Source organism: Arvicola amphibius, chromosome 4 (assembly GCF_903992535.2).
Source record: "Arvicola amphibius chromosome 4, mArvAmp1.2, whole genome shotgun sequence".
In the NCBI taxonomy this organism is placed as follows: Eukaryota; Metazoa; Chordata; class Mammalia; order Rodentia; family Cricetidae; genus Arvicola; species Arvicola amphibius.
In genome coordinates this window covers 65,655,155-65,682,931 of record NC_052050.1, presented here as the reverse complement: position 1 = coordinate 65,682,931, position 27,777 = coordinate 65,655,155, and the positions used below count along the sequence as shown (strand labels likewise).

At 45.3% G+C, this 27,777-nt stretch overlaps 1 protein-coding gene across 1 annotated transcript in view; it reads right to left on the bottom strand.

The window, feature by feature from the left end:
* Fat2 (FAT atypical cadherin 2) overlaps positions 1 to 27,777 on the bottom strand; it is a 62,143-nt gene that overhangs the window by 21,587 nt on the left and 12,779 nt on the right. Inside the window, exons 4-12 of the mRNA XM_038328763.1 lie at positions 25,944 to 26,255; positions 21,760 to 21,970; positions 18,944 to 19,083; positions 17,051 to 17,332; positions 15,563 to 15,773; positions 8,367 to 12,425; positions 6,262 to 6,458; positions 3,391 to 3,544; positions 466 to 699 (exon numbers count right to left, since the gene is read on the bottom strand). Of these exons, the coding sequence (XP_038184691.1) occupies positions 466 to 699; positions 3,391 to 3,544; positions 6,262 to 6,458; positions 8,367 to 12,425; positions 15,563 to 15,773; positions 17,051 to 17,332; positions 18,944 to 19,083; positions 21,760 to 21,970; positions 25,944 to 26,255 (5,800 nt within the window). The remainder of the gene's footprint in view (positions 1 to 465; positions 700 to 3,390; positions 3,545 to 6,261; positions 6,459 to 8,366; positions 12,426 to 15,562; positions 15,774 to 17,050; positions 17,333 to 18,943; positions 19,084 to 21,759; positions 21,971 to 25,943; positions 26,256 to 27,777) is intronic.

The window sequence follows — 27,777 nt, the reverse complement described above, 5'->3', positions numbered from 1 at the left end:
CAGCTTGCTTAGCATACCTAAAATAAAGGAAAATTGTGTAAACGGTTTAACTTTACTGTTTGATTAAAGGACTTTAATAAGTATAATGGACTCAGGGCTCAAAGTTTCTTATGTAAATTAATGAATTGAAGAATTGACTTGCAGATTTCTGATTAACTATATTCAAAATGACCTTGAGAAAACAGTGCTTTGGGGCGTTGGTGGCAACAGGAAGGTTCTGAGGGTCTAAGTGGCTGAAGGGAAACTGTCTGTTATCCTTTGTGCCTGTCTCAGATGCCACGAAAGCCACTTGCCACAGTTTCAGGTGTGTAGCTGTCTACAGATCGTTTCCAGCCTGGAGTAGCCACAGACTCATCAAGGGATCTTAGTCTATGCCCTTCCCAGAGGACACAGAGACAATGCTTCCACTCAGGTGGACCAAACGGCTCCACAGTGCAGGTGGCCACCAATCCTTCACATACTTACCCTGGTCAGGGTCCCGGGCAAAGACCACAGCCACCGGGGTCTTAACTGTGGTGTTGTCAAAGACAGCCACTGTGCAGTGACTGGGGAAGAACCTTGGGGCGTTGTCATTCACATCCTCAATGTGGAGTGTCACATCTGCCTGGCACGATTGGCCCCCTCCATCTGTTGCCTTAGCAACCAGGTTGTATATATCCTTCTTTTCCCGGTCCAGGGCTGTGAATGTGGTCAGCTCTCCTGCCAGGAGAAATGACAGAGGTTGAGCGCCTTCTAGAGGACACACATGCACATTACAGTGACAGTCCTAGCCACAAGTTCTAGCACAGCAGAGTGAAGCTGGTCTGTGTTCATGCTGCAGGGAAGAAGCCCAAGCACAATCTAATTCTTCCACAATACTCCACGACCATCATCACTGATCTAAGGTCACCAGAAACAAGATAAAAATAGGCAGATTTTTGAGGCCAATTAGACAACTTATATCATAGAAAATGTTCTAAAAAATTTGACCCAAAATTTCATTTGTGTTAGGTATGGTGGTGCACACCTTTAGTTCCAGCACTCAGGAGTCAGGACAGCCAGGACTACACAGAGAAACCTTTTCTCAAGAAACAAAAACAAAATTTTACTTGTAGAAGTGAAATATATATATATATATATATATATATATATATATATGTAATATATGTATGTAGTATACATACATATATTACAGAATAATTAAACTAATGCTAAAAATATATGATGTATATGTGCGTGTAGTGGCACATGCTTTTAGTCCCAGAGACAGGCAGATCTCTGTGAGTTCCAGCATGGTCTGACAGTGAATTCCAGGATAGTTTTTCTGAGACACTCACTCAAAAAAACAAAAAGCAAATACATGTGTAAAGATGTCCTCTGAGGTATTGTTTATAATAGTGGCATATTTAAATCACCATATGTGCTTTTCAAATAGAAATTGATTACTATGTTATGGTTTATAAAAGTAATATGTGATGGTTAGTTTTAATTGTCACTTTGACACAATTGGAATCACAGTTGAGAAGAGCATCTCAATGAGGGGCTGTCCACATAGGGTTTACCTATGGGCATGTCTGTGAGGGGTTGTCTTAAGTTAACTGATGTGGGAAGACAGAGCCTACTGTAGGAGGCACCATTCCCTAGGCAGGGCTCCTGAACTATGTAAGAGAGTAGGGAAAGCCAGCTGAGCACAAACGAGCATGCATGCATACAGTTCTCACTGCTCTTGACTAGAGATGTGCTGGGACTAGCTATTCGAAGCTCCTGCCTTGACGTCCCACAATGACGGACTGTAATATGGGATTGCGAGCTGAAATAATAAACACTGCCTCCCCTAAGTTTCTTGGTGTTGGGGTGCTTTATCACAGCAACAGAAATAAAACAGATGTAGTATGTAACCAGGAATGACTGAAGACAGCTTTACAGTCTTCCTTGCAAACCCTGGTAGGCTGTCACCAAGGGGAGAACGGCAAATGAATGGTACATCAGAGGAACAGTGGCAGAGAGACTGGGGTGGTGCATGGGAAGGCCGACTGGCTGGCTGCACACCTAGTGAGGTCTTATTGTGTGGGCTTTCTGACTCCTGCGGTATCCTGCAGGATACCTGTGGTGGTTGTTTAATTTGTGACCGAGCATGCATCATTTTTATAGTCTGAAAAAACGCCCAGTTGGTTTTTCTTTTAAGTCCTCATGGGCAGTGCTGCAGCTGAGCAAACAGCAGCCGCAAAAGACAAGCTTCCCGAATCACTTAACATGCTCGGCAGGGGTCAGGAAGCACAATGTGGTGTCCGATCCACCCAGATGGCTTCCTGGGACACGGCTCTCTCTGCCTCCACCCACCCATCCACCCACCACGTACCCCTCCCTGCTCAGGAATCTCTGAGTCATCTTTGGAGCTATGGACTGAAGCCGAGGATTGGCAGCTGTCTCCTGTGCCTGGCTGCCACCAGCCACCTGTTTCCCACAGCAGCAGATCAGGGGCTTACCTGCAGGTACTTGTCTTCCCTCCCTGTCTCTCCAGCAGTCCTCCACAGTTCAGTCTCGGCCTGGCTGTTCATGGCTCACCCTGCAATGCCTCCACTTCCTACCTCTGCTTTGTCCCTAGCTGGTCAAATGACAATATGTTCCCATCCACCAACCTCTTCCTTAGCCTGGGTCAGGCTTTCAGGAGCTTTGCTGCTTGTGGACTGAGGTCTTGAGAGCCTGTGTCCTGGTTTGCAACACGTGTATCTTGAGATTACACCCTCAACTTTGGCACTTACTGGTCTAAATCCTCCATTTAAATACCTCTCAAGGGCATTGGCCCACATCTTCAGGGCATCTTCAGTCCTTATCCACTCTCTGTGCACACTCAGACATGTATTCTCATCCCCAAATAAGACCGTGCGGACATCCTCCATCTCTGCCTTCCCCATATACCTGACTAACTCCTTTGTGTCCTCAAGCTCACTTAAAAATGACATTTCCTCAAAGAGGTTTTCTTCAACCTGGCTCCTAAGCCTAAGCAAACTTCCCGTCTACATTGCTGTCTCCCCTCCATCAGCCGCCTCCTCTTCCTATGTTTGTTTGTATGGAAACAGGTCTCATATTATAGCCCAGGCTGGTCTCGAACTAATTATGTACCCCCAGGCTGGCCCTAAACCTTCACTACTCCTCCCCGAGGTTACAGATGTGAACCACCATACCCGACTTGCACGCTCCTAACTTGGCACACTGCAAGTCACTGACTCAGCAATCCCCTTTCCCAACGGATGATAAGGGGCTGAGTGTGAACTCATCCATCCTTTCCTTATGTCCCCAGATGCTGGTATCTGCGGGTGGGTGGGCAGGTGGGTGAATGAATTCCTGCCTTGGAGCCCACCATGGCACGGGCACAGGGTCTTGGCTTCATTCCGCACCTCCGAGGCTTACCTGTGTGAGGGTCCAGCTTGAATTCCTGGGCCCCGGGTCCATGCAGAGAGTATGTGATCTGAGCATTGGTATCCATGTCTGCATCTACGGCAGAAACTTTCAAGATGAAGTGTCCAGGGGTGACGTCTTCACGGACCCTGCCAGTGTAGAGAAGCTGAGGACGGAAAGCTGAGCATGAGGCGTCTGAGGCAGTGGCACTTAGATCCAGAGGTGGGGGAGTGAGGGAAGAAGGTGGGCAGGGAGGTGACTCAAGTGAAAATGGACAGAGACAGAGAAGGGATCAATGAAAGAAAATAAGGTGGGGTCACAAAGAGACACCAGGCAGAGGGAATCGTTGTGTAATCCCAATACTGAGGAAGCAGAGACAGCAGGGCCAGGAGTTCAAGTTCATTTTTGGCTCTGTAGTGGATTTAAGGCCATATGGCATTTAAGGCTATATGACTCCCTGGTTTGTTTGTTTGTTTTAAAGAGACATACAAGGAAAATGGAGATTAAAAGCCAGAGGCCTGACAAGATGTCTCAGTGGGCAAATGGGCCTGCCGTACAATCCTAAAACCTGAGTTTTGTCCCTGGAGCCCATATGAAGGCGAAAGGAGAGAACTGGCTCACAAAGCTGCCTTCCGCCTCCACGTGAGCATCCTCCTACCTGCCCCTGCATCAGACACACAAACACAATGATAATAATAAAGTCGTTATTTTTAAAGCTAGAAGAGAGAGCTGAGGCAAAGGCTGAGGCAAAAGCTCAATGGGTAAAGTACCTGTCACAAAGCAGAAGATCTGAGCTGGAGCCCGAGAACCGACATAAAAAGTAGAAAGGAGAGCTCCTGCAGTCTTAGCACTGGGGAGGGGCATTAGAAGTAGGTAGATCCCTGAGGGTATTGGCCCTAAGCTGGGTAGCTTGGTTAAATCAATGAACTTCAGGCTCACTGAGAGACCCCGTCTCCAAAAATAAAGATGGAAACCGACCGAGGAAAGACACCGGACATTGTTGATCTCTGGCCCTTACACACACACACACACACACACACCAAACAAATAATAACAACAACAAAAATTTAATAAGAAGTCAGAATATGGCCTACAAGCAGCCACCATTGAGAAGTCAATGCCCAGGGATGGAAGGACCCACCACAGCCCACTTGGAGGGGTCATGGGTCATCAGAGAGGAGGAATGGCTGAGGCAGGTCTGGCAGTCAATGATATAGAGTCTCAAGTCAAGCTGTGGCAACCTCCATCCCTGCTTCTGTTGTGATCCCAGGCTGCCAAGTTCACCTCCCTGCTCATATTCCCAGGACCAGACCACTGGTCTTTAAGGTGGACCTCAGTGGCTCTACCACTGCCTTGCCCTCCCCTCCATCCCTTGCAGGACACACAGTGGCTGGGCACTGGGAAACAACTGGAGACCCTGAGAACTTGGTGCTGTTTGGCATCCTCCTTTGCACCACTCGGGATGCAGGCAAGCATGGGCTCTGGGCATTCTCTGAATGGATATATAGTGCCCACCTGGACTGTGTGGGGCCAGTGGGGCCAGTTTTGAGTTCTCCCTCCCTTGGCTTTGATGACATTATGGGCCACCTGGGTGAGGCTAGGCTGAGCCTGACCCTAGCCTCTTCCAGCACAGAAGAGGGAGGTCCTAAGCATAATCAATTGAGAAAGAGAAAACAATGGCCGCCTTTCTCCCCAAGAACGAAGCTGTCTTTTTGAGACCACTCAACATGCGCTTATATGGGGTCCCGGCTTACAAATCTCCTAGGCTCTCTTCTGCCATATTTTATGTGACAGAAGAGAGGAAAGAAGGAAAAGTGACAGGGTGTACACATTCATGTCTGCTGCACGGCGCTATATGTGCATTTGTGGGCACAAGCAAGTGGAAGTGTGCATGAATGCAAGTATATGCATGGGTATAGTTGCATGAAATACATATGTACACATTTGCAAATATGGTGAGCAAATGTGGCAGCTAGGTAGGTATGTACTTGTGTGGGCATGAGTTCATTTTTGCAAGTATTTGTCGGTGTGTGGAGGGGTTGCAACTGACCTGCTGTACAGATGTGTATCTGTATGTATAGGTATGCACTGATGTGTGTACTGGCTAGATTTTCACTAGACATGAATCATTTGAAGTTGAGATGTTATAAAATTAAAATGTTTACAGTTTTGGAAATTCTCTTGAAAGTTAAAAACTAGTTATGGTTTTAAAAAATAGGTATAAAGGGGAAATCTCTGGCTGTTTTATTGCATTTATTTGTATGTGCATACATGTGTATATTCATGTGTGTGCCATAGCTTATATAGAGAGGTCAGAAGACAAGTTTTGAGAGTTAGTTCTCTTCCTGCACCATGTGGGTCCTGGGGATCAAACTTAGGTTGTCAAGCTTGGTGGCAGGAAGATGTATTGTCACTCTACCTCTCAGTTTGTGATGCACAAAAGTGGCCTTTGTATGATGTGTAAAGACACTGATTTGCACCATGATTCTTGAAGAGTCTGCTGTATTGATATGGCTAGGAGCAAGGAGTTGCCCAGAATGGTTGCTGCCTATAGACACCAGCCTAAAGTCTGCTCAGAAGATGCCAAGGCGGGCATGGACAGGGATAGCCAATGAGGGCTTGTACTCCATGTGTGTGTGTGTGTGTGTGTGTGTGTGTGTGTGTGTGTGTGGTTTTTCAAGACAGGACTTCACTGTGTAGCTTTGGGTGTCCTGGAACTCACTCTGTAGACCAATCTGGCCTCACAGATCCACCTGCCTCTGCCTCCTGAATCCTGGAATTAAAGCTGTGAACTGCACCATTGGCAAGACTTTGTCTCTATTCTCCTAACTTCTCCCAACCTTCCTTGCCTCTACCTCCCCTGACAGCACTCCCAGGGCTCACCTGTGAGCACTGTGGGCTGTTATCATTGATGTCCAGGACGAAGACCTCTACAGGAACTGAAGTCTGGAACTTGCCATCTGACGCTGTGATTCTGAGTAGATACTTGGCTATGTGCTCTCGGTCCAGAGTCTTCTTTGAGGAGATCCTCCATTCATCCCCAACTTGACTGATGCCAAACTGACCCAAAGGGTCTCCCTCTAAAAAGAAGGGGTGCAGATATCAGGTACTGAGAACAGGAATGAACTGGGCTCTGTGTCCTAGATGGTTGCACCCCTGAGTCTTCTTTCAGAATTGCTGGGGAAGGCAGAATTTTCATCCCTGAATCAGGGACCCACAATTCTACACTGAGTCTGTTTTGCAAAGTTAGAAAGCTTCTCCCAACTTTAAGAGTGTCCTTTGAAGTGAGATGGTTTCTACAGGAAGCACCAGTAGGGGCAGCTATTAGGGAGAACAAGGATTCTATTTCATGTGATCAGGAAAACATTATGGGAAGTCCGAGGGAGGCAAATTTCAATCTGTACAAGAACTGTCTAGGCTCTACTGCGATGCTGCAGCCCACTGGGCAAAGATTTCAGTGATGCTAACTCTAGGGTTTAATACGCAGCTAAAGGCACACACTAAATGGAGGGCATAGGATCATCTCCCAACATGGGCGTGTAAAGATGGAATCTCCCTCAGAGTCTAAGATTTCCCAGTGATTCTGCTTTTATAAGAGCTGACTGTCTGTTGTTATTCTCTTACTCTGGGGTTTTTAAGACTTTGATGTTGTCCGTGTCTGATGTCACAAAACCATAGCTGTCTTTTTCCCCCCAAGTGGTTCTGATCCTGTCTGTCTCAGGAAGTCTGGGGTTCTTGGTTGGAACTTCAGACTCATCAATGCTCCCCTAAACAGCTGTTTTGGCAGAATGAACCATGTTTATGAAACGGAGTTGGGGGCATGGTGCTGGGAAGGAGAAGAAAAGGACATTCTGTGTGAAGGTTCGTCTCCATTTTCATCTTGGCTGGGTTTAGAGTCACCCAATGATTGACCCTCTGTGAGTATCTGTGAGAGAATTTCCAGAGAGTTTTAACTGGAGGGGAGAAAACCACCCCGCATATGGGCAGCACCAGCCTGTGGACTGTGGGCCAGGATTGAGTTAGAAAAAAAAAAGAGCGCAAGCAGAGCCCCAGCATTCGTCTTTCTGGATGCAGTGTGACCAGCCGCCCTACACGCCTGCTCTCACGCCTTCCTGCCACCGTGGATTGTAGCCCTTTTTAAAGTCGCGAACCAAACAAGCCTTTCCTTACTCCTGTTGCTTTGACCACATATTTTTGTCCTAGCAGTGAGGGATACGACTAACACTCTTAGTGAAGAGCCCTCTCTCATGCTTGTCCTTGGCATGACACAATTCTACAAAGACAGGCAGTTGCCAGAATTTTTATGAATCACAATTACTGGAGACCTTGACATCTGACAGTAATGTGGAGGTTTGAATGAGAATGGCCCCTTAGGCTCACAGACTTGGATGCTTAGTCAGTGAGCAGAAATGTTTGGGGAGGACTAGGAGTCATGGCTTTGCTGGAAGCATTGGGTTACTGGGGGTGGGCTTTGAGGTTTCAATAGCCCACACTAGGCCCAGTCTCCCTCTGCTGGATACCTGCAGGAAGCAAAGCTCTCGGTTTCTGCTTTAGTGCCATTCCTGTCTGCTTCCCTCCGGGGTGATCATGACTAATTCTCTAAAACTGCAAGCCAGCCCCCAAATTAAATGTGTTCTTTTATAAGGAGTCACCTTGGCCATGGTGTCTCTTCACAGAAAGAGAATAGTGACTAAGACAAGTAGGTATAGTATGATCCTTTGATCCCATCTCCTCACCTGAAGGAATAATGATCACCTCTTTGCAAACTACTTTCTAATTCATGGGTGACTTTCCATGGGAGTTTCCCACAGTTGGGTTTTCCCAGCATCCCTGCAGAGTGAGTGAGAACTGGCATTGCCACGTCTCTGAATGGGACCACTGAAAGCCTAGGGGAACAAGTGACTAAAAAATGCCATCATCTCAGAGTGCCTCCTGTTAGGCTTTCTCAATGTACCCCAATGCTTCCAATCCATGCTAGGCATCCTTACCTGTGATGTAGCAGGTCACCTGCCGGTTCTGCTCCGAGATGTCAGCATCCAAAGTCTTCAGAGTGGCCACAAGCTCACCAGGCTCGCTGTTCTCCACCACAGAGCCTCTATAGTCTTCAAAAGCAAACCGAGGGGGGTTGTCGTTCTCGTCGGTGACAGATACCTCGACCAGGGCCTGAGAAGACAGCTGGATGGTCTGTCCATGGTCAAAGGCCACTACATGGAAACGATAAGTCTGTTGAGTCTCACAGTCGAGTTCCTGGAGTGTGGTGATCCAGCCACTCTCACTGTCGACAGCAAAGAGTTCATGGATGCTGCTCCCAGGCTCCACTGACAGTCTGTAGCTCACCTGTCCATCACTCCCAGTGTCCTGGTCATTGGCAGTCACCTGGATGACTGTGGTCCCTCCTGGCATATTCTCAGTGAGGAAAGCCTTATATGGATCAGCCTCGAATACAGGCCTATTGTCATTGACATCTTCCACTTGAATGTTGACAGAGACCAATGAAACCAAGTCAGTATCCTCATGAGGGCAATGAGCCATCAGGTCAATCTGATACCATTTAGTGGACTCGTGGTCCATGGCCTTCCTCACCTTCAGGACTCCTGTGTCTTGGTCCAAGGAGAAGACACCATCCCTGTTGCTCTCTGGAGTGGTACCCTGAACCAGACTGTAGATGACTGGATCTTGAGCAGCTACAGCTTTCACAAACCCAATTTCAGAACCTTCTGGAAGATCTTCAGATGCAGAGAAAGTATACAGAGGTTCAGAAAACTTGGGCAAAGGTACTTCATTAGGAACCACTTGCAGTCGTACTGGTACCAGAGAGTCCCAGTGCGGAGGACCACCATCCTGGGCTTTGATGTTGAAATCAACAGCCCTGTTTTCCAGCCCCACCAGGCTCTCCTTCACCTTGACCACACCAGTGGTGGGGTTGACTTCAATGATCTCGTCAGCCAGGTCCTCAGCCGAGTCTACTGAATAGGTGACATCTGCATTCCGACCTTCATCTGCATCATAAGCCAGTACTTGGATGACAGGGGAGTCTCTGCTGACATTGGATGGGATGGACACGGTGTACCCAGATGCTTTGAATTGTGGGGCATTGTCATTTTCATCAGTGAGGATGATTTTCACAGTGCAGAAGGCCACTTTCCCCCCTCCATCCCTTGCCATAACCTTAATAGCAATCACCCTTTCGGTTGAATTTTCTCGGTCCAGTTTCTGTAGAGTGGTGATCTGACCGCTGGGATTTATGAAGAACCTTTCCCCTGCTAGCTTATTGATGATGGTGTAATCCACTGTACCATATGGACCACTGTCTTTGTCTATGGCTAGCAACTCAATCACCTTTGTCCCCACTCTTGCATTCTCAGCTAATTCGGCTTCATAGACATGTTGCTGGAACTCGGGGCTATACTTGTTGGCATTTGTGGTGTTGATATATACTGGCACAGTTGCTCGGAAGACCCCATCAGAAGCCCCTACCCTCAAGTTGTAAGACGAGCCCAGCTGCTTTTTACAAAGGTTGAACATAGAAATGATTCCTGATGAGCTATTGATGGAGAAATGTCGGTCCTGGTTGCCAGAAAGAATCAGGTACTCCAGGCGGGAGGTGTCCCCCACATCAGGGTCAAGGGCTTGAACTTTTAGAACCAGATGTCCACAGGTGGCTAGCTCACTGACGTTGGCTTCATACTGAGGTTCTCTGAACTCTGGGGGGTTGTCATTGATGTCAGACACGTTGACGACCACAAGGGTTTCGCCGGTGAGGGGGGGATCGCCTCTATCCATAGCCCTGACTTTCACGTGAAAGTGCTTTTGGGCTTCATAGTCCAGCTCTTGCACGGTGAACATCTCCCCCGTGCTCCCATTGATCTGGAAGAACTTAGAGACATCTGAGCCATCCTCCACAATCTGATAGGAGACATCCTGGTTCTGTCCCGAGTCTTGGTCAGAAGCCAACAGTTGGATCACGGGGGTCTGAGCAGGTAAGCCCTCAGAAACCGAAGTGGTATATACCATTTGGGGAAAAGTAGGAGGGTTATCATTGATGTCCTCAACTAAGACTTCTACTGTGGCTTCAGAAAAGGACCCCAGAGCCGTGTCTGTGGCTCTTACCGTGAACACATGTTTGTTCTTAGATTCATAGTCCAGAGGTCCTGTCACCATAAGGACACCAGTTTTAAAGTCTGTGGTAAATAGCATCAAAGGCTCTTCCTCAACAATGTTGTAGATGAGCCGCAGTCCCTCCGGACTGCGGGCCTGTGTGTGGAGAATCGGGGTATAGAGGGTAATATTTTCAGGGACTTTGACTCTGTAGTAAGGACTCTGAAACAATGGGTTGGATTTATTTCTGACAGTGACATGCACCTCTACCTCAGTTTGGAGGGGTGGGAAACCTGCATCCCGAGCAATGACTTTGAGGTGATACTTATTCAAAGCTTGATAATCAAAGGGCTTCTTAAGTGATATGTCCCCAACATAGGGGTCAATCCGGAAATAGGCATAATCTTCTGCAAACCCATATGTCACTGTCCCATTGGCTCCCAAATCCTTATCAGTGGCAGATACCTGAAAGAGGACATCCCCAGGTTCAGTGCCATCTTGGATGACTGTGTAATAGGGCAGATGCTGAAACTCAGGGGCGTTGTCATTGACATCCTCAACAGAGACCCTAACTAGAGCCTGTGCCACTCGCTGAGGGACCCGGTTGTCCCTCACTTCCACTACCACTTCATAAGTATCCTGCTGCTCCCGATCAAATGTCACTCCTCTGGTTTGCAACACACCTGCTGACTTGACCACATGAAATAAGTCTGTGCTATTCAAGAGGAAGTAGGAAAGGGTGTCATTCAAATGGTTTCCATGGACACCAAAAATCACCAGTGCCTTTCTGTGTGACATATTCTCCTTCACTCTTGCCCTGTAGATATCCTGATCAAACTGCAAGCTTTTGTCAAGGACTTGGGTCAACGATATTTTTACCAGTGCAGTGTCTTGATACAGACCATCAGAAGCCTTGATAGTGAGCTTCCGAGAAAACCCCAGAACAGCAGGATTAACCACAGTTATTTGGCCTGTGAGGGGGTGAATGGCAACAGCTTCATCCATGTCACCAGTTTTAATGCTGTAGGTAACTTCTGAGTCGTCATCCTTGGCCTGCACCGTGAGAAGCTTCATGCCAGGGTGTACGGGTCCCACAACCACCACTTCATATATCTGCTCTGAGAACCTGGGGGGAGAGTCATTCACGTCTCGGACATGGATGATGACCTTGGCAGGTTTGGGTGCAAATAAGATGGGTGTTCCTTGGTCATGAACATAGATGTTGAATTGGAACAAGCGTGTGGTCTCATAATCCAGCTCTGATGTGATAGTTAGAGTTCCCATACTAGGGTCAACTTTGAAAAACTTTAAAACTTCTGGTTCCAAGATTTTATAGACCAACAAGGAATTAGCTTCCTGGTCACTGTCAGAGGCACGGATCACTAAGGGACTGTTGTCTTCATCCAGGATCATACTGTGTGGAGGAGCTGCCTCGCTGATGTGGCCCACAAATGTTGACTTTAGGAACGCAGGAGCGTTGTCGTTCTCATCGATGATGTAGACAAGTGCCACCACATCCGTGAACACACCAGCCGTGTTGCTGCCTCGGATCTTCAGTTGGTAGGATGAGATTTTCTCGTGGTCTAAGCGCTTCTTGGTGGAGATGAGGCCGGAATAGGAGTTCATGGCGAACACGCCACCCTTGTTCCCCTCTCTTAACTCATAGGTGACTTCAGAAGAGCTTGCGGCAGAGATGAGGAGGATCGGGGAGCCCACAGGGACCGATTCTGAGATCTCTATGAAATACTCATCTTTTGAAAAGATGGGAGCGCTGTTGTCGGAGGGGTGGACATGAATGACCACCACAGCCAGGTCATGCCGCTGGGGGGAGCCTTGATCTTCTGCCTTCACAGTTAACGTATACCTTGTGTGGTGCACATGATCCAATCTCTGGGCTACTGTGATGGTGCCTAGGAAGGCATCGATGTTGAAGAAACCTTCACTGTTCCCTGAAACAGAGAATAGGACAAACTGAAGTCTGCCACACTCTCAAGAGACACCAGCCAGGCTTCTTAGTGAAGAGGCCATGGCACCAAACAGGAACAGGACAAAATCTGCCTCTCAATCACCTTGGATTTAATGTATCATATATAGAGTAAATGCACACTACACAGTTCTGAAGGCCTCCACCATAGTTGCTTTCTAAACAGAAGTGTCAAAGATTAGAAAGTTTCTGGGATACAACTTAAAGGACAAACTGAAGCTGTTATCAATAAGTCTTTGGAGCCAAGGAAGGGGACTTACGCTTTGTAAATGCTTCACCCTGAATTTCATTGATGTCTCTTGTAGGAAGAGCTTCATATGGGAAATGGTTTAAAGGCATCCTTTGAATTGCTTTCAATAGCTCCGCTTGCATCCTTAAAAGGTAGATCTGCACACATGGAGTCAGGCTGCCAACACTGACAGAGACTAAAGCCACTCCTCCTTTTATGGCCTCACATTTGAAAGCCTCTCACCACACTTGAAGAGTAAGTCACGAGGGGAGTGGGGAAATACTCAGTAGCCAGACCACAAAGCTTCTGCATCAGTGCCTCCACCACACCCAGATCGCCTAACTGTGGCCAGTCTCACATCATCTTGACAATTTCTTTTCAATACTTAGCCTTTGGCCAATCATGCTATAATAGTATTTCATGAATATTTTCCTTTAAAAATATTCACTCCAGACTCAACATGTTTTTAGAAGGCAATTTTATACTGATCTTTTTAAAAAGAAAATCATTTTGGCTATAACTCAGAAGGTTATCATAAAAATAATTCAATGAAAAAAAAATCATATTAAACTCTATAAAAAGATATTCCTTACAATAGAGTATATGCCCCAAGACCAATCTTCTATCTTTGGTTAAACAAACTAAACTAAACCAAATAACAACAAAAAACCAAGTGTTAGATAAGGGCTGGGGATTCTCAAACCCTACTGAGGCCTGTAGCAAAATTTTATCAGGAAGTCTGAGTGGAAGCCAAAAGTATGTGCTTCCTTCCTGTCACCTAAGTGACAGGGTCCTGGTTTGGTCACCACTAGAAGCACAGGTCCCATGTGGAAGCAGGGAGGGAGTTCCCTTTTTCTTCTATTATACATGCTTTATATGACCAAACAGCTGGGCTTCATCATAAAACCTTCAAGCTGACTCTCACACTCTTCAGACCCTTCTTACAGGATGATGGGGGCTAGGGGGTGCATGAGTCAACAGCAGGCTTAGGTCTCTTCATTAAATGTTGCTAAGTTATCCAGGCATGGTGGTGCATGTCTGTAATCCCGGCACTTGAGCAGAAGGCAAGAGGATGAGGAATTCAGTCCTTGGCTACATAGTGAGCTTCAGAGCAGCCAGGGTTATATGAGACCATGTCTCAAAAGTGAAACAAACAGGACAGGCTCTAGAAACTACAGGGAAACCCTGTCTCGAAAAACCAAAAAAAAAAAAAAAAAAAAAAAAAAAAAAGTGAAACAAAGCAAGGAGTACCTAAGTTAACTATCTAAATATAATTCTAGCTATTTCTCATATTATACTGTTGAGATAAAGAAGTCAGGGCATGAAACTATCGACTCATTATAATCTCAATACTACCAAAGATGCTCGGGAAGATGGACGGGAAGTACACTGACAATTATCTCTGGGTGTTGGCATTTAGCATTGTACCTTATATTCTTCATGCATTCTTATATCTCCAGTGTTTTCAAAAATGAACATGAGTGGTTTCTATAATCCAAAGAATATTTAAAACCAAGATTTTCACATTTTTGTTACATTTATTCATATTGGATGTATGTGGCGTGATGTGGGGAGCTCAGAGGATGACTTGAGGCAATTAGCTATGTCCTTCCACCATGCGGGTCCTAGGGAGTGAACTCAGGTCATCCGGTTTGGAGACACTTGTCTCCAATGAGTCACCTTTACCTAATGAGTCACCTCACCAGCCCCTTAAAGCTAATCTTTATCCGTAAAATAAATCTCCATTATAAGGGATACCAATAAGATGAATTGAGATAAATTATGTGATTCTGTTTTATAATAATTTCTGAAATAATTGTTTATTTCAGAAAATAAACAATGAATATATCATGATTTATATTCTTTTTCCATAATGGTCTCCTGTCATGTGTGTAACTATTTCTCCCAAAAGAGGGAAAGTAAAGATCTCTGATTTTTGAAGATCCATTCATCTAGCATTATGTTCTGAAAGGGTAGTGAATAAGTCTTGATGATCTTTCTCCTTCTGTAATGTCTACTTCTGTGAAATATCATCGTGAAAAATTATGTTTAAGATGTTATTAACTATGCATTTTATCTTATAAATGATCACTAGCAATTTGTGGGATACTGGATATTACCACTTTGTCACATCACATGGATTTTTTAAAGGTTTATTTATTTTTAATGTGTGTGTGTGTGTGTGTGTGTGTGTGTGTGTGTGTGTGTGTGTGATTGTAATGCCCGCTGCTGCCAGAGAGGGTGTCAGATCCCCTCTCCAGCTGGAGTTACAGGTGAGAAGCCCAATCAATGTGGGTAGCAATAAACTTGGATCCTCCCCGAAACAGTATGCCCCACATTAACAAATAATTGATGCTTCTCAATGACCGTGAAACTCCTGGCATTTGCACATTTTATAATTTATGTCACATAAACATTTTTCTTTGGATTCTAACAGTCTTATAACAAAGGTGATACTCCCAGTTTTTAAGAAAATCATATAACAAATGCCAAGTCAATAAGTAGTCTGAGCAGAATATAAAAGTTACTCCTAAAACGATGTCATGGCCCTGATGACATACTTCCATTTTCCTTCTCACACAAGTTCATGAAGTCATTATATTCTAACACATTTACAGGCTCTATAAACACATTTCATATGGTCCCCAGTGGCTTATATCATATTATTCACAAATTTCCCCATAACTTGAGAGCACCCTTGCTATTTTAATTACCATTTTTGGAAAAAACAATGACACATAGAATGTTCTAGAATGGTCATCTGTCACTGCTTAGAAAGTTTGTACTTGAATAATCTGTAGAGTTGTGTCTCTACTGCTGACCCCTACCCTAGCCCCTTGTCTCATCCCTTAAGTTCACAGACAGGGCCTCACCTTTTAGGAAGGAATAATTGACTTCAGCATTGGCTCCCCGGTCAGCATCCACAGCTCGGACCTGCAGCAGCTCTGTGCCAGGGGCAGTGGTGTCAGGAACATTTGCTTCATAATGGAGCTGAGTGAAGTGAGGTGAGTGGAGATTCCCATCCTCCACATGAATGGTCACCCACACAAAGTTCCTCTTGATGGGCATCTCTTGGTCTCGGACCTAAAAGAGGGTTCAGCAGAATGAGCAGCAAACAGAATCAGAGAAGGTCAGGTCGGAGTGAGGCCAAAGAGACAGAATGCCAATGAACAGGCTACCTAACTTCTGTGGATTCCTTTAAGTCTTTCTCCAGTCTATGCTTTTAGAGACATCTCAGTTATTTATCACTGGGCTTAGCTGTTTCTATGGATACTTTCACTTTAGGAGAAAGTCATATGAGGCAGAAACACAGCAGGTCTTAGACTACGAGCTTTTTAAGATGCTAATGTGTTCATGAGTTCTGTGGTCATGTAGATTTGGGAGGCACTGAACTACAGGGCTTTTTTGGTGGCAGGAATTCTTGAATCTTTCATTGTGTTCACTAATAGTCCCAGAGGATGATAAATTGGCTTGTAAGAATCCCGACCCTGAGACAGGAGGTGAAACCCTCACTCCAGCTTTCTCAAAAATAATTGTTTGCTAGTTAGCAAATTTTTCTTCCCCTGTGGAGAATGTAGTATACAAAATTCAAGGCGGCTCTGACTCTCAGAGTCACAAAAAGATGGGTGTATGGCCCAGACAGTGAGTCCTCCTTAAATGTTATAGCCTACAGGCTTGCTTGCTTGATTCTTGTTTTTGCCTTGGGCTGGAACATCTCTGGGTCTCTCCCATATCTGATAATACATAAATCTACAGGTCAGCCATAAAATCATAGAATGGGCAAAGATCTGTTGTAGATATTTGGGGTGAGTCCAGAGAAAGCTGAGGTTGACAGGAGATTCCTTGGCTAGTCCACTTCTCTCCTTCACTCCAGGAATCCCTCAGAGAAGGAGCTCTGGCCAGCGGTGAGGTACTACACCTCTGTCCCAGGGGTTGTGTTATGAATGTCTACATAACTGATCCACTCTATCTACCTTCATACAAGTTCATTGTGCAGAGTTTGAATGTGAAATGACCCCATAGAATTATGTGTCTGAATACTTGTTGCTGAGATTGGGAAGGTGGTGGAAGCTTTAGGTGGTGAAGGCATGTGGGAGGAAGTGGGTCATGGGGGGGTGGGTCTTGAGGCTTTTGAGCCTGGCCTCACTTCCTGCTCACCCTCTCTTTCTTGAGGGCAGATGCAATGTGACCAGCCAGCCTCCTGCTTCTTTTGCCTGCCTTCTCTGTCTGAAGCCATGTCTTCTCTTCCATGATGGACTGAACCTTCTGGAACTTTCTCTCTTAAGTAGATTTTGTCAGAGTATTTTATTACAGTGAGGAGACTGTAATACTACTCCTAATCCACTCCTGGGTTTACTCACCATGACCATCAGAATGTGCCGAGAAGGCCAGGAGAGCAGGTCCAATCTCCCCACTGTCACCAATACCCCACTGCTTGGGTCCAGCTGGAAGAGGCTGGCACTTCTAGGGTCCTGGCTGCTGTGGATGGTATAGATGAGGCCTTTGCCATTGTCTTGATCTGAGGCCTGGACCTGGAGGAGTTCCACCCCAGGCAGTGTGTCCTGGGGGACTGTGACTTCATAGTGATCCCGCAGAAACTGAGGCCGATGGCGGTTGATGTTGGCAATCATAAAGATGTGGACCTGAGCAGGGGGACAAGACACAAAGAGACCGATTGGGCTGCCTGGGCACAGGGATGGTGCCTGCTGGGACTTCACTGTCCCTCCCATCTTTGTTGGCAGTGTCTGGCAAGCAGCCGCCATTCTGTTTAGTAAATAGCTATTGAAGGTGTGGTAGGATTTCAAAATAACAACCTTTCAGATACCGAACTGCCTAGTAGATTTTGTTGTTTTTTTTTTTTCAAGACAGGGTTTCTCTGTATAATAGTTTTAGCTGTCCTAGAACACACTTTATAAACTAGGCTGGCCTCTAATTCACAGAGATCTAACTGCCTCTGCCTCCTGAGTACTGGGATTAAAGGTGTGCACCTCTATACCTGGTGCCTAGTAGATATTTTTTTCTTTTTCTCCTTTTCCTTTTCCTTCCTTCCTTTATCTTCCTGTCTTCCTTCCTTCCTTCCTTCCTTCCTTTCTTTCTTTCTTTCTTTCTTTCTTTCTTTCTTTCTTTCTTTCTTTCTTTCTTTCTTTCTTTCTCTTTTGAGACAAGGTTTCTCTGTGTAGCCCTAGTTATCCTGTAATTTGCTCTAGCCTCAAACTCAGAAATCCTCCTGCTTCTGCTTCCAGAATGTTGGGATTAAAGGTGTACACCACCATGTCCACCTTTTTGCCACTAATTTATAAAATAAATATATTTAAACTGGACAAGTTGGTGCTCACATAGAAATGCAGTATATGGTAGTCTGAAGCAGAATTACCGTGAGTTTGACACCATCTTGGGCTATATGGTGAGTTCCAGGCCAACCTGGCTACAGAGTAAGTTCTATTGATGGTTAGTGTTAATTGTGAACTTGACACAAACTAGAATGACCTGGTAATGGCATTTCAAGGAGGTGTTGTCTAGACTAGTTGTCTCATGGACATGTCTGTGAGGGATTATCCTGATTATATCAGTTGAGGTAGGAAGACCAACCCAATATGGCACCATGCCCAAGGCAAGGGATCCTGGACTATTTAATAGCAGAGAAAACAAGTAAACTCTGGCATGCATGTGTTAATTCATTGCTTTCTACTCTTGACTTGGATAGAATGTGACCAGCTGCTTCAAAGTTCCTGCAGCCTGAGTGCCCTGAACTGAAGAGATGTAACCTGGAACTGGGAGCCAAATCAACCCCATCTTTCTTAAGCTGCTTTTGTCATACCACAGCCATAGGAAGAGACCCTGTCTCAAAACAAAAAACAACAACAACAAAACAGAACAATTTCATTGGGCCATTTCTTCAAGCAAAATGTGTAAAATTCCAGCATATGAAATGGCATTACTCTACGATAGTCAGAGTAGAAGCTGAAAGCCCCATGACCTGTCATTTCTCATACCCACTGGAGTCCTTATGGCAGACTATCTTTAATTAAAACTGTTTATTTGTGTAAATTCTATCAATATATGGAGATGTGGGATAGGGAAAAATTCTCCCACAACCACAGAAGTGGAGTGTGTATCAAGTAAGACTGGTACCCAGAACTCAGATTTCAACTTCTTTGAGGAGCCTCACATCAATTGAAAGCCTTCAATAGCCTTACTCCAAGTTCCCCTCTCATTTCGTTCCGAAACAGGAGCTCTTGACCAAAGCCTCTCACCTGGGTGGCAATTGTGTGGAACCCATCTGTCACCTCCACAGTCAAGTTATAGCTTGACTTTCTCCTTGTATCAAGAGGCCTGGCTATGACAATGCTGCCCGTGGTCTTCTCAATGTCGAAGTCCATGTCCTTATCCCCATCTGGAGGAGGGAAGGAGCAGATGTGACATCAGTAACTTAGGCAGCTGTAGTCTACCTTGGGTTTGACCACAGACCTAGAGCACATGGTAAATGCAATCTTAGCTGACTTTGGCTGTCAAGACTGTGGGTATCCAAGGAAGAGGCTGAGCAAGAGTCTAAGACTATTTGGGAATGTTAACTACCTGGTGACAGATTGGATCTTATTTTTTTTTAGGTGGCCCAAAAGATGCTATATTATCTGTCCAATTTATCAAGTGATCTAGCAAAAAGAAGGCATGTGTGGACTGAAGAGTCCTGTAGGAAAATCAAAAGCTGCTATAGAATTTGTTCTGTTTCTGGGATTGTTGTGGTTTGAACAAGTAGTGTGCCCCATGGCCCAGGACTTGTATGCCTGGTCCTTAGATGGTGGTACTCTTTTTGGGAGGGTGTAGAACTCAGGAGATGAGTCCTTAGGGGAATCCCTGGGTCCTTATTCTCTCAACAAACGGTGCCAATGTAGGCAACTATATCCACATAAAACCTGAGAGAGTTTGGGAAGGAATTCTAGACACAAAAGAACAGAATAAAGCATGACTTCTCAGTAGCAGCATTTCCTCAGGTGGGCTCTATTTGCTAGAGGCACATGTGTCTCATTTAAGAGAGGCTTCCTGACAGCTTTGGCTGCAAAAACCTTGCAGCTCTTTTAAGAGGCCCTGCCACCAAACACTTAAATGTTTTTTTTTTTTAATGAATAGTCAACAGCATGCTTCTTGGTGGTGGCAGGGACCCTGAAACTCCATAGAGTTGTGGCAATAGACATGGCTCCTGCCAGTACCTCTGCCATGAAGCCAGACTCTCAGAAAGCTAAAGAATGGGATGGATCCAGCTGTCAAAGCCATGACTTTAACCCTAGCCATATTGCTTAGCAAATTAAAGATTCATGTGGTCAGAAAAAGAGAAATATACAGTAAAGATAGATTCAGACAAAAAAAAACCCTCTAAACAGTTTACAGTGTGTTTAAACATATATGTAGGCTTGGGAAGGAAGAGAAAAAGTTCTTAAAAAATAGAGTAGTTGAGTATGGTGGCACTTGGGAGGCAGAGGCAGGCGGATCTCTGTGAGTTCAAGGTGTGGTGGCACACATCTTTAACCCCAGCACTTGGAAGGCAGAGGCAGGCAGATCTCTGTGAGTTCAAGGACATCCTGGTCTACAGAGTGAGTTTCACAACAGTCAAAAATACACAAAGAAATCCTGTCTCAAAAAAAACAAAAATTAAAAATAAAAGAAATAAAGTTTAAAATAACACCATGTAAAGATGGAAAATACACAGAGAATCTGGATACTGTATGTTATTGTGTTGTCTTTGAATTGTTTGATAGCTGAGGAAGGAGCAAAAGCTGCTAAAAAGACATTGATTATAAATGCTTCTGGATTAATACAACATATATATATATATATACGTATATGTATACATATATGTATATATTGGAAATGCCTTGTATTCAAAATTTAAGTCAAAAGATATGTTACTTTGGAGAAGAGCTTTTTGCTTTTGTTTCCACAGGAAATGAGAGGCTGTGGAATCATTCTGGGTTTAAAAAAATCAGATTTGATTAAGAAAGACCCCCTGAAAAATCTTTGATAGGAGCAGATGGCCCAGATGATTCAACATTTCAGAGGACCTCTGTTGGAGTTTTCTCTGAGTTCTACATCCAGAACAGCCTCAAGACTGCTGGCTGAGATGATAAAGCCTCATAGAATATTTCAGCCAGGACTTGACCATAATCCTAAATTTTCTTTAGGTACCCATAAGATTATCAATGCCCCTAATCAGCAGGAAGTATTCTAGAAAACTATGCCCACATTCCCAAAAAATGGATTATGGATGTTTGTCTTTGTTTAGAGTGTTGATTACAAGTTTTTATGGATAATGGTCAGGAAAAAAGCTAAACAAAGATTAGATTCAGAGTTCTTGTTTTGAAAAGAAAAAAGGGAAGAAGTACTGTGGACAATGGTGTTGTACTCTGTAAAGGTCTGTCACTTGTATTGGCTTAATAAAAATGCTGATTGGCCAGTACCAGGCAGAAAGTATAGGCTGGGTGACCAGAATAGAAGAATTCTGGGAAGAAGAAAGGCTCAGTCTGCAGTCATCACCCAGATGCAGCGAAAGCAAGATGAGAATGCCTCACTGATAAAAGGTATCAAGTCACGTGGTTAACACAGACAAGAATTATGGGTTAATTTAAGATGTAAGAGTTAGCTGATAAAAAAAAAAGCCTGAGCTAATAGACCAACCAATTTATAATTTAAAAAGAAGAATGGAGCATGAGACAAGCACAGGGAGAATGACCCATGCTAACCCCAGGCTCAGTCATAAAGTCTACTCTGTACTGACTTAGTGCTTTCTCTTCTGAGTCTTGCTAGACTATTAATTTTTAGAACTCCTGGGCATTTTTAATAATGATAGCCACCCATAAGATCACAGATGGTCCACCTGAGGTCTTAGCTATAACAGAAGAGGCTCCACAGATGTGTTGTTCCTTTTATAAACTGTCCCAGAGAACCAGGGAAGAGGTGATGACCACTCAGAACAAAAGGAGGAGATGTCAGGGAGCATGACCTTGAGAGGGAGAGAATATTGCACCGGGGGTGGGGGGATATAAAAATAGAAGGATTTGTCCTTTTTGATCCTCACCTGAGATGTGGAACCAGAAGAGGCCAGGCCGTCCTTCTACACTGATGACTCCCACCATGTGGTTCACAGGGTCCGTTTCCATGACTGTGAAGCTGTAGTGGGGCTCATCAAAGGTCAGTGGGATGGAGGATGGCCGAGGCTGGGGAATCCATTCAATGTGAAGTCGGACACTGGTGGAGAGAGCTGGCTGCCCGCTGTCTGTTGCCTTGATCTAAGAAGACACCAAAAGCCAAGCTGAGTCACCATGGAAGTGGCCTTCCACTAACTCATTCACCCATGAGGCACACACTTCAATGGCAATGATAGGCAAGAGTTCTGTTAGTTACTAGGTGAAAAAAATCTAGCATATCTTCTAGAATCTCTTGTTAGTGAGGGGAAAAAAGCAAAAAGCACAAGGGCAGTTAATATTGGTTGTCACCTTGATTAGTGTGTCAGTTTGGATGAGAAATGTCTACCTTTGGCTCAGATATTTGAACACTTGATCCCCAGTAGGCAACACTGTTTGAGGAAGTTGGGTACCTCCATCTGTCAGTAGGTACGGCCTTGCTGGAGAAAGTATGTTACTGGGCAGTGGACTTGATCGTGAGTTTATCAGTTTGCCCCACTTCCTGTGCTCTCTCTGCTTCCTGTGTGTGGATGACATGTGATTTCTCTGCTTCCTGCTTTCTGCTTCTACTACCTTGCCTTCCTTGCCATTTATAGACTTTATCCCTCTGGAACCATAAGCTAAAACAAACCCTTCTTGTTTTTGGTCATGTTTTTTTTTTGGTTTTGTTTTTGTCTTTTTGTCCATGTGTCGGGAATAACTAATACAACTGAGCAATGCTTAGGATTCAGTAAAGCGTGCCCTTGAGTGTATCTGTGATAGCATTTCCAGAAAAGATTAGATTGTAAGGGAGCTGACCTAATCAGTGGGTCGGTCTCTTGTTGGGTTCTTGATAGATAGCTTGGAATGATGGGAGCTGGTGAGAGGTAGGGGTGGACTGAGTTGGAGGTCACTAGGGCCACATCTTTGGGGACCATATCTTGCCTTAGACTCCACCTGAATCTCCTTTTCTCAGCTCCCTGGTTAGCCGTGAAAGTCAATATTTCTCCTTTGCCACATCATCCTTCCACCATGTTTGCCCAAATGGGCGTGGCAAAGAAATCACTGACAAAATCCTCAATCTTTCCTCCCTTAAGCTGCTCCTGTCAGGAATCTGATCACAGTGGTGAGAAGGACTAGCCAAGACAACCACCATATCTTGCTGCATACTGATTCCTAAACTGGAGTTTATATTCATAGGCCTCATATTACTGCCAACAAACACAAAAACGATGAACCAGACTCACTGAGTTCTGCGATGATCAGTCCTCATTCTAAGAGCTCTAGGTGCAGCATTCAACCCTCACTGTAGCCCTGGGAGACATACTACAATAATTTATCTCCCCTCTGTAGGCAGAAACAGGGACTCCATATGATGACGTCATACCCTGAGTCATGTGACCCTCCAGCAACAAGGCTGTGTTCAGTTTAGCGGCGCGGTGTGAGAACTTGCGATCTGCCTTTTGACACACTAGCATCTTAACCTCAGTTTGTAGAAATTCAAAAGCCTTAAATAACTTGTCTGAATAAGGCCAAGGAATCAAGGTCAGTGTCTCCTAGCAGAAGCTGCTGCCCTTCACCCAAGAGGGCCCTATTTCTCAGTGACTATTCGTTTCCTTTTGCCCCGTGGTCTAGTTCTCAGAGACAATCCATTTACTTTTGCTCATGATGCTCAGAAGCCTTTGCCTCAGCGCTCCTCAAGCTTCTCAAGGTTAGAGGGTGCTTACGCAGCAACGGCTGGAACGCTCTGGGTTGGATGTGGACAAAATCCAGGGTGAGGGAAATGCACCTCACTACAGGTTCTGAATGAGGTCTTACTCTGTGGAGGGGCCAACTGGTCCTCAAATCCACAGCCCCAAAGGTATCAAACAGACCATTTTCACTTAAAATGGTTCAGGGTTTGAAAGGATTTTAGGGGTTAGGGAAGTGAATCAGTGGTAGAATGCTTGCCTAACGTTGCTATATGGGCTGTTGCTGGATGAAAAGCCAGGCACTGGGGGATGGAGAGATGGCTCAGCAATGAAAACACCTGCTGTTCTGCAGAGGACTGGAGTCCAGTCTCAGCACTTAGGTCAGGAAGTGCCCAGTCACCTGTAATGCCAGCTCTACAGAATTCAGGTGTCTCTAGCCTCCACAGGTACCTGCACAAGTGTACACAACCACACACATGTACACAGACTTTGAAGAGAATAATAAATTTAGACGAGGGAAGGTAGGTCCTGCCTTTAATTCCAGCACGTAGGAGCCAGAAACGTGTGGATCTCTGTGAGTTCCAGACTAGCCTAGTCTACTTAGTGAGTTCCAGGCCAACCTGGTCTAGTTAGTGAGCTCTGGGACAGTCAAGGCTATCTAGTAAGACCCTGTCTAAAAACAATTTATAATTAAAAACAAAATAAAATAATCTCTTTTTAAAAAAAAAAAAACCCTACAAATGTATCTTGGTTCTGAGAACACAGTTAATTTTACTAAATTGTTACCTGTAAGAACAGAAGATGTCAAGAGATTTTATTGCCCACAAAGAGAAAAACCCACAGTCCACAAATCTGTCCTCAGGGTGAAAGTGGAGACTCCCTGCTTCCCTAAGGGAAGACAAGGAAGGAGACACTCTCATCATGTGACTAGTGGCCTCCCTCCTCCTGCACCCTCATAAAAATTCTCCAGCTACGCTCCAGGATCTTCCTAGCCCACTTCACCCTGCTAGGGTCTACAGATGATACCCTCTAGGCTCTGCCTGCTTCACCCTGCTAGGGCCTAGAGATAGTTTGTGTGTGTCTCTCAAAGCTTTGTGCACTAAAAGCTTGGTCCCTAATGAGGCATGCTGAGGTTGAGGGGTCTTTCTCAAGAGATGGAGTGTAAGGGGTTGAGGGCAATGGGTCAGAAGTTAAGAGCACTGACTGCTCTTCCAGAGGACCGGGGTTCAATTCTGGAGGCTTACAATCAGCTGTAACTCCAGGTCCAGGAGATCCAATGCCTGCTATGGCCTCTGCAGACACCAGGTGCACATACATATATGTAGGCAAAATATCTATACACATAAAATAAATTAATAAATAAAATTATGTTAAGAGATAGAGTCTAGGGACTGGGGAGATGGGTCAGGCAGTAAAGTGCCTGCCTTGCAAGCATGTGAATTGAGTTCTATCCCTAGAACCCAGCTTAAAAACAAATCTGGGTATGGTGATGCCTGTTTGTAGTCTCAGTGCTGGGGTGGAAAACACAGGTCAATCACAAGCTCAATGACCAACCACCCTAGCCTACTTGGTGAGTTCCAGGTCATTGAGAGACCCATTCTCAATCAATCAATCAATTAATAAGAAAAAAAAGAAACAAGACAATACCTGAAGAGTGACAATGCATGCATACCCACAGAAATGAGTGCTAACTTCCCAAGGGTGCACACACACACATACACCACACATGTACACACACATACACACGCACACATGTGCACATGCAAGCACGCACACACACGCATGAGAGTGATAATGCATGCATACCCACAAAAATGAGTGCTAACTTCACAAGAGTGCATGAGCGCACACATGCATGCACACATGTACGCACACAAGCACACACACACACACACGAGCGTGATAATGAGTGCATACCCACACAAATGAGTGCTAACTTCCCAAGAACACATGCATGTGCGCATACACGCACACACACATGCACACACATTCAAAGTGGAGTTTAGTGACCATCTTTGGGGGCGCAACTCTCCTGAATGTATTAATGCTGGTCCAGCAGTGTAGAGAGTAGGCTGAGAGTGTCTCTCAGGAGTGAACCTGGCCCCTGCTTCTCTTTATAAGCTAAAGCAGGCAAAAAAAAAAAAAAAGAAGAAGAAGAAAGAGGAGGAGAATGAGGAGGGGGAGGGGGAGGGGAAGAGGGAGAGGGAGGGGTGAGGGAGAAGGAGAGGGAGAAAGGGAAGGGAAGGGAGGGGAGGGGAGGGAAGGGGAGGGAAGGGAAGGGAAGGGAAGGGAAGGGAAGGGAAGGGAAGGGAAGGGAAGGGAAGGGAAGGGAAGGGAAGGGAAGGGAAGGGGAAGGCAGGAAAATCACCAGCCACTCCCTCTGACTTTGCAAACCCTCTGTCACTCACCGTTAGGATGTTGTATTCTCCTGCCGCAAAAGTGCTGCTGGAGGATACAACCCCTGTGACAGGGTCAATTCTGAAGCCCTCCTCATCACTCTCCTCGATGCTGTAGGTGATGTCGCCATTGAGACCTTCATCTGGATCTGAAGCCACCAGCCTGTACACAGGCCTTGAGGACAAGGGGCTCAGTCTCTCAGGAAGGCGGACATTGAAGAGCTTGTGGGAGAACACGGGTGGGTTGTCATTGACATCCAAGATGCACACCACCACTCTGGAGGTGGACTTTAGGGGGGGCTCCCCGTTATCTAGCACAGTCACCTGTAGACAGAAGGGTGTGTAAGCTGCTGTGACGTCACTGGGAAGCATTGCCTAGGACTACCATGGTCCTACCATGGCTACCACCAGCCCACAAGTAGCCGAGTAGCCACTCTTAGAGCTGATGGCTGATGCAATGATCTGACCTTGGAGCAGCAAGAACAGAAAGAAACCAGAAAGAACCAGAAGCAGACATTGTTAGAATCTGCTGTGAAAGCCTGGCCTTCACGTAGAAGACTCCTGGGCCTCTTCCATCATTATCATTATCATCATCATCATCATCATCATCATCATCATTTGGCATGTGACTGACAGAAGTTTTGTTCTCTGCTTGCATTAGAAGGCATTTTGCAGGAATGGATGAAACCTGGGTTAGACACGCCACCCGATACATGAAATAAAATCCAACATCAGAATCACGCTCTACTGTCACAGGGACCTAACTCGCTGAGACATCCTTAGTCCTGAGGAAATGGTACAAGACAAGGCATTTCCACTCATAGTAGCTCAGAGGTTGGAAGGTGGCTCAGTGGTAGAGCACTCGTCTAGCATGTATGAAGTCCTAGGTTTGATCCCCACTCTGCACTGTAGAAGTACTTCCAGAGCAGTGACTCTCAGCTGTCCTCATGCTGCGACCCTTTAATACAGTTCCTCGTATTGTGATTACCCCAACCATAAAATTAATTTCATTGCTACTTCCCAACTGTAATTTTTGCTACCGTTACGAATTTCAATGTAAAAATCTATATTTGCCAATGATCTAGGTGACCCTTGTGAAAAGGTCATTCTGCCCCAAGGGGATTGTGACCCACAGGTTGAGAAGCTGTTCTAGACTTTAAAGATAACTGAACTGGGAACTCAAGGCTACTTGCTCTTAGTGACAGATGCTTTTCTTTCGTCTTTCTTTACTTTATTTTGTTGTTATTCAAGGATGTCAACCCAGGGCCTCGTGCATGCTACATACATGCTCTCCCAGTGAGCTGTGCCCTCATTTTTTCTATTCTTTCTCTCGAGACAGGTCTCTCGCTCACTAAATTGCACAGACTTCCCTGAATTCCTGTAACCAAGACTGGCTTTGAACTTGAGAGTCTCCTCCTAAATAGCTGAGATCACAGGAAAAGAGAATTTCAGAGCCTGTATTATAGAAAAGCAAATATAACCTCCAACCTGCTAAGGAATATGCATGCTGCCCTCTGGGAGCCCTTAAAGCCAGGAGAGATGCCTGCGGGTGAGTCTGAGTCGTGGGCTGCTCAGGAAGGAAAAGAACTAGATTTGTAACCTCTACTAATTTACTCCCCTCTAGAGCACTGCAGGCACCTTGTAGGGGGCTGAGCATCAGGGGTGCTTGGGCGAGCTTACAGACACCCTAGGAAGAACACAGATCCAGAAGACAAAAAAAAAAAGTTTATCCTGGCCCCGCATCAACTGTAGTAAAGAACCGTTACGTGGTTTGCTCTCCCCAAGCCAGGAGAGATGGGTTAGAAACTAGACCTGACAAGCACGTATTCCCACTTCCAGCACTTCC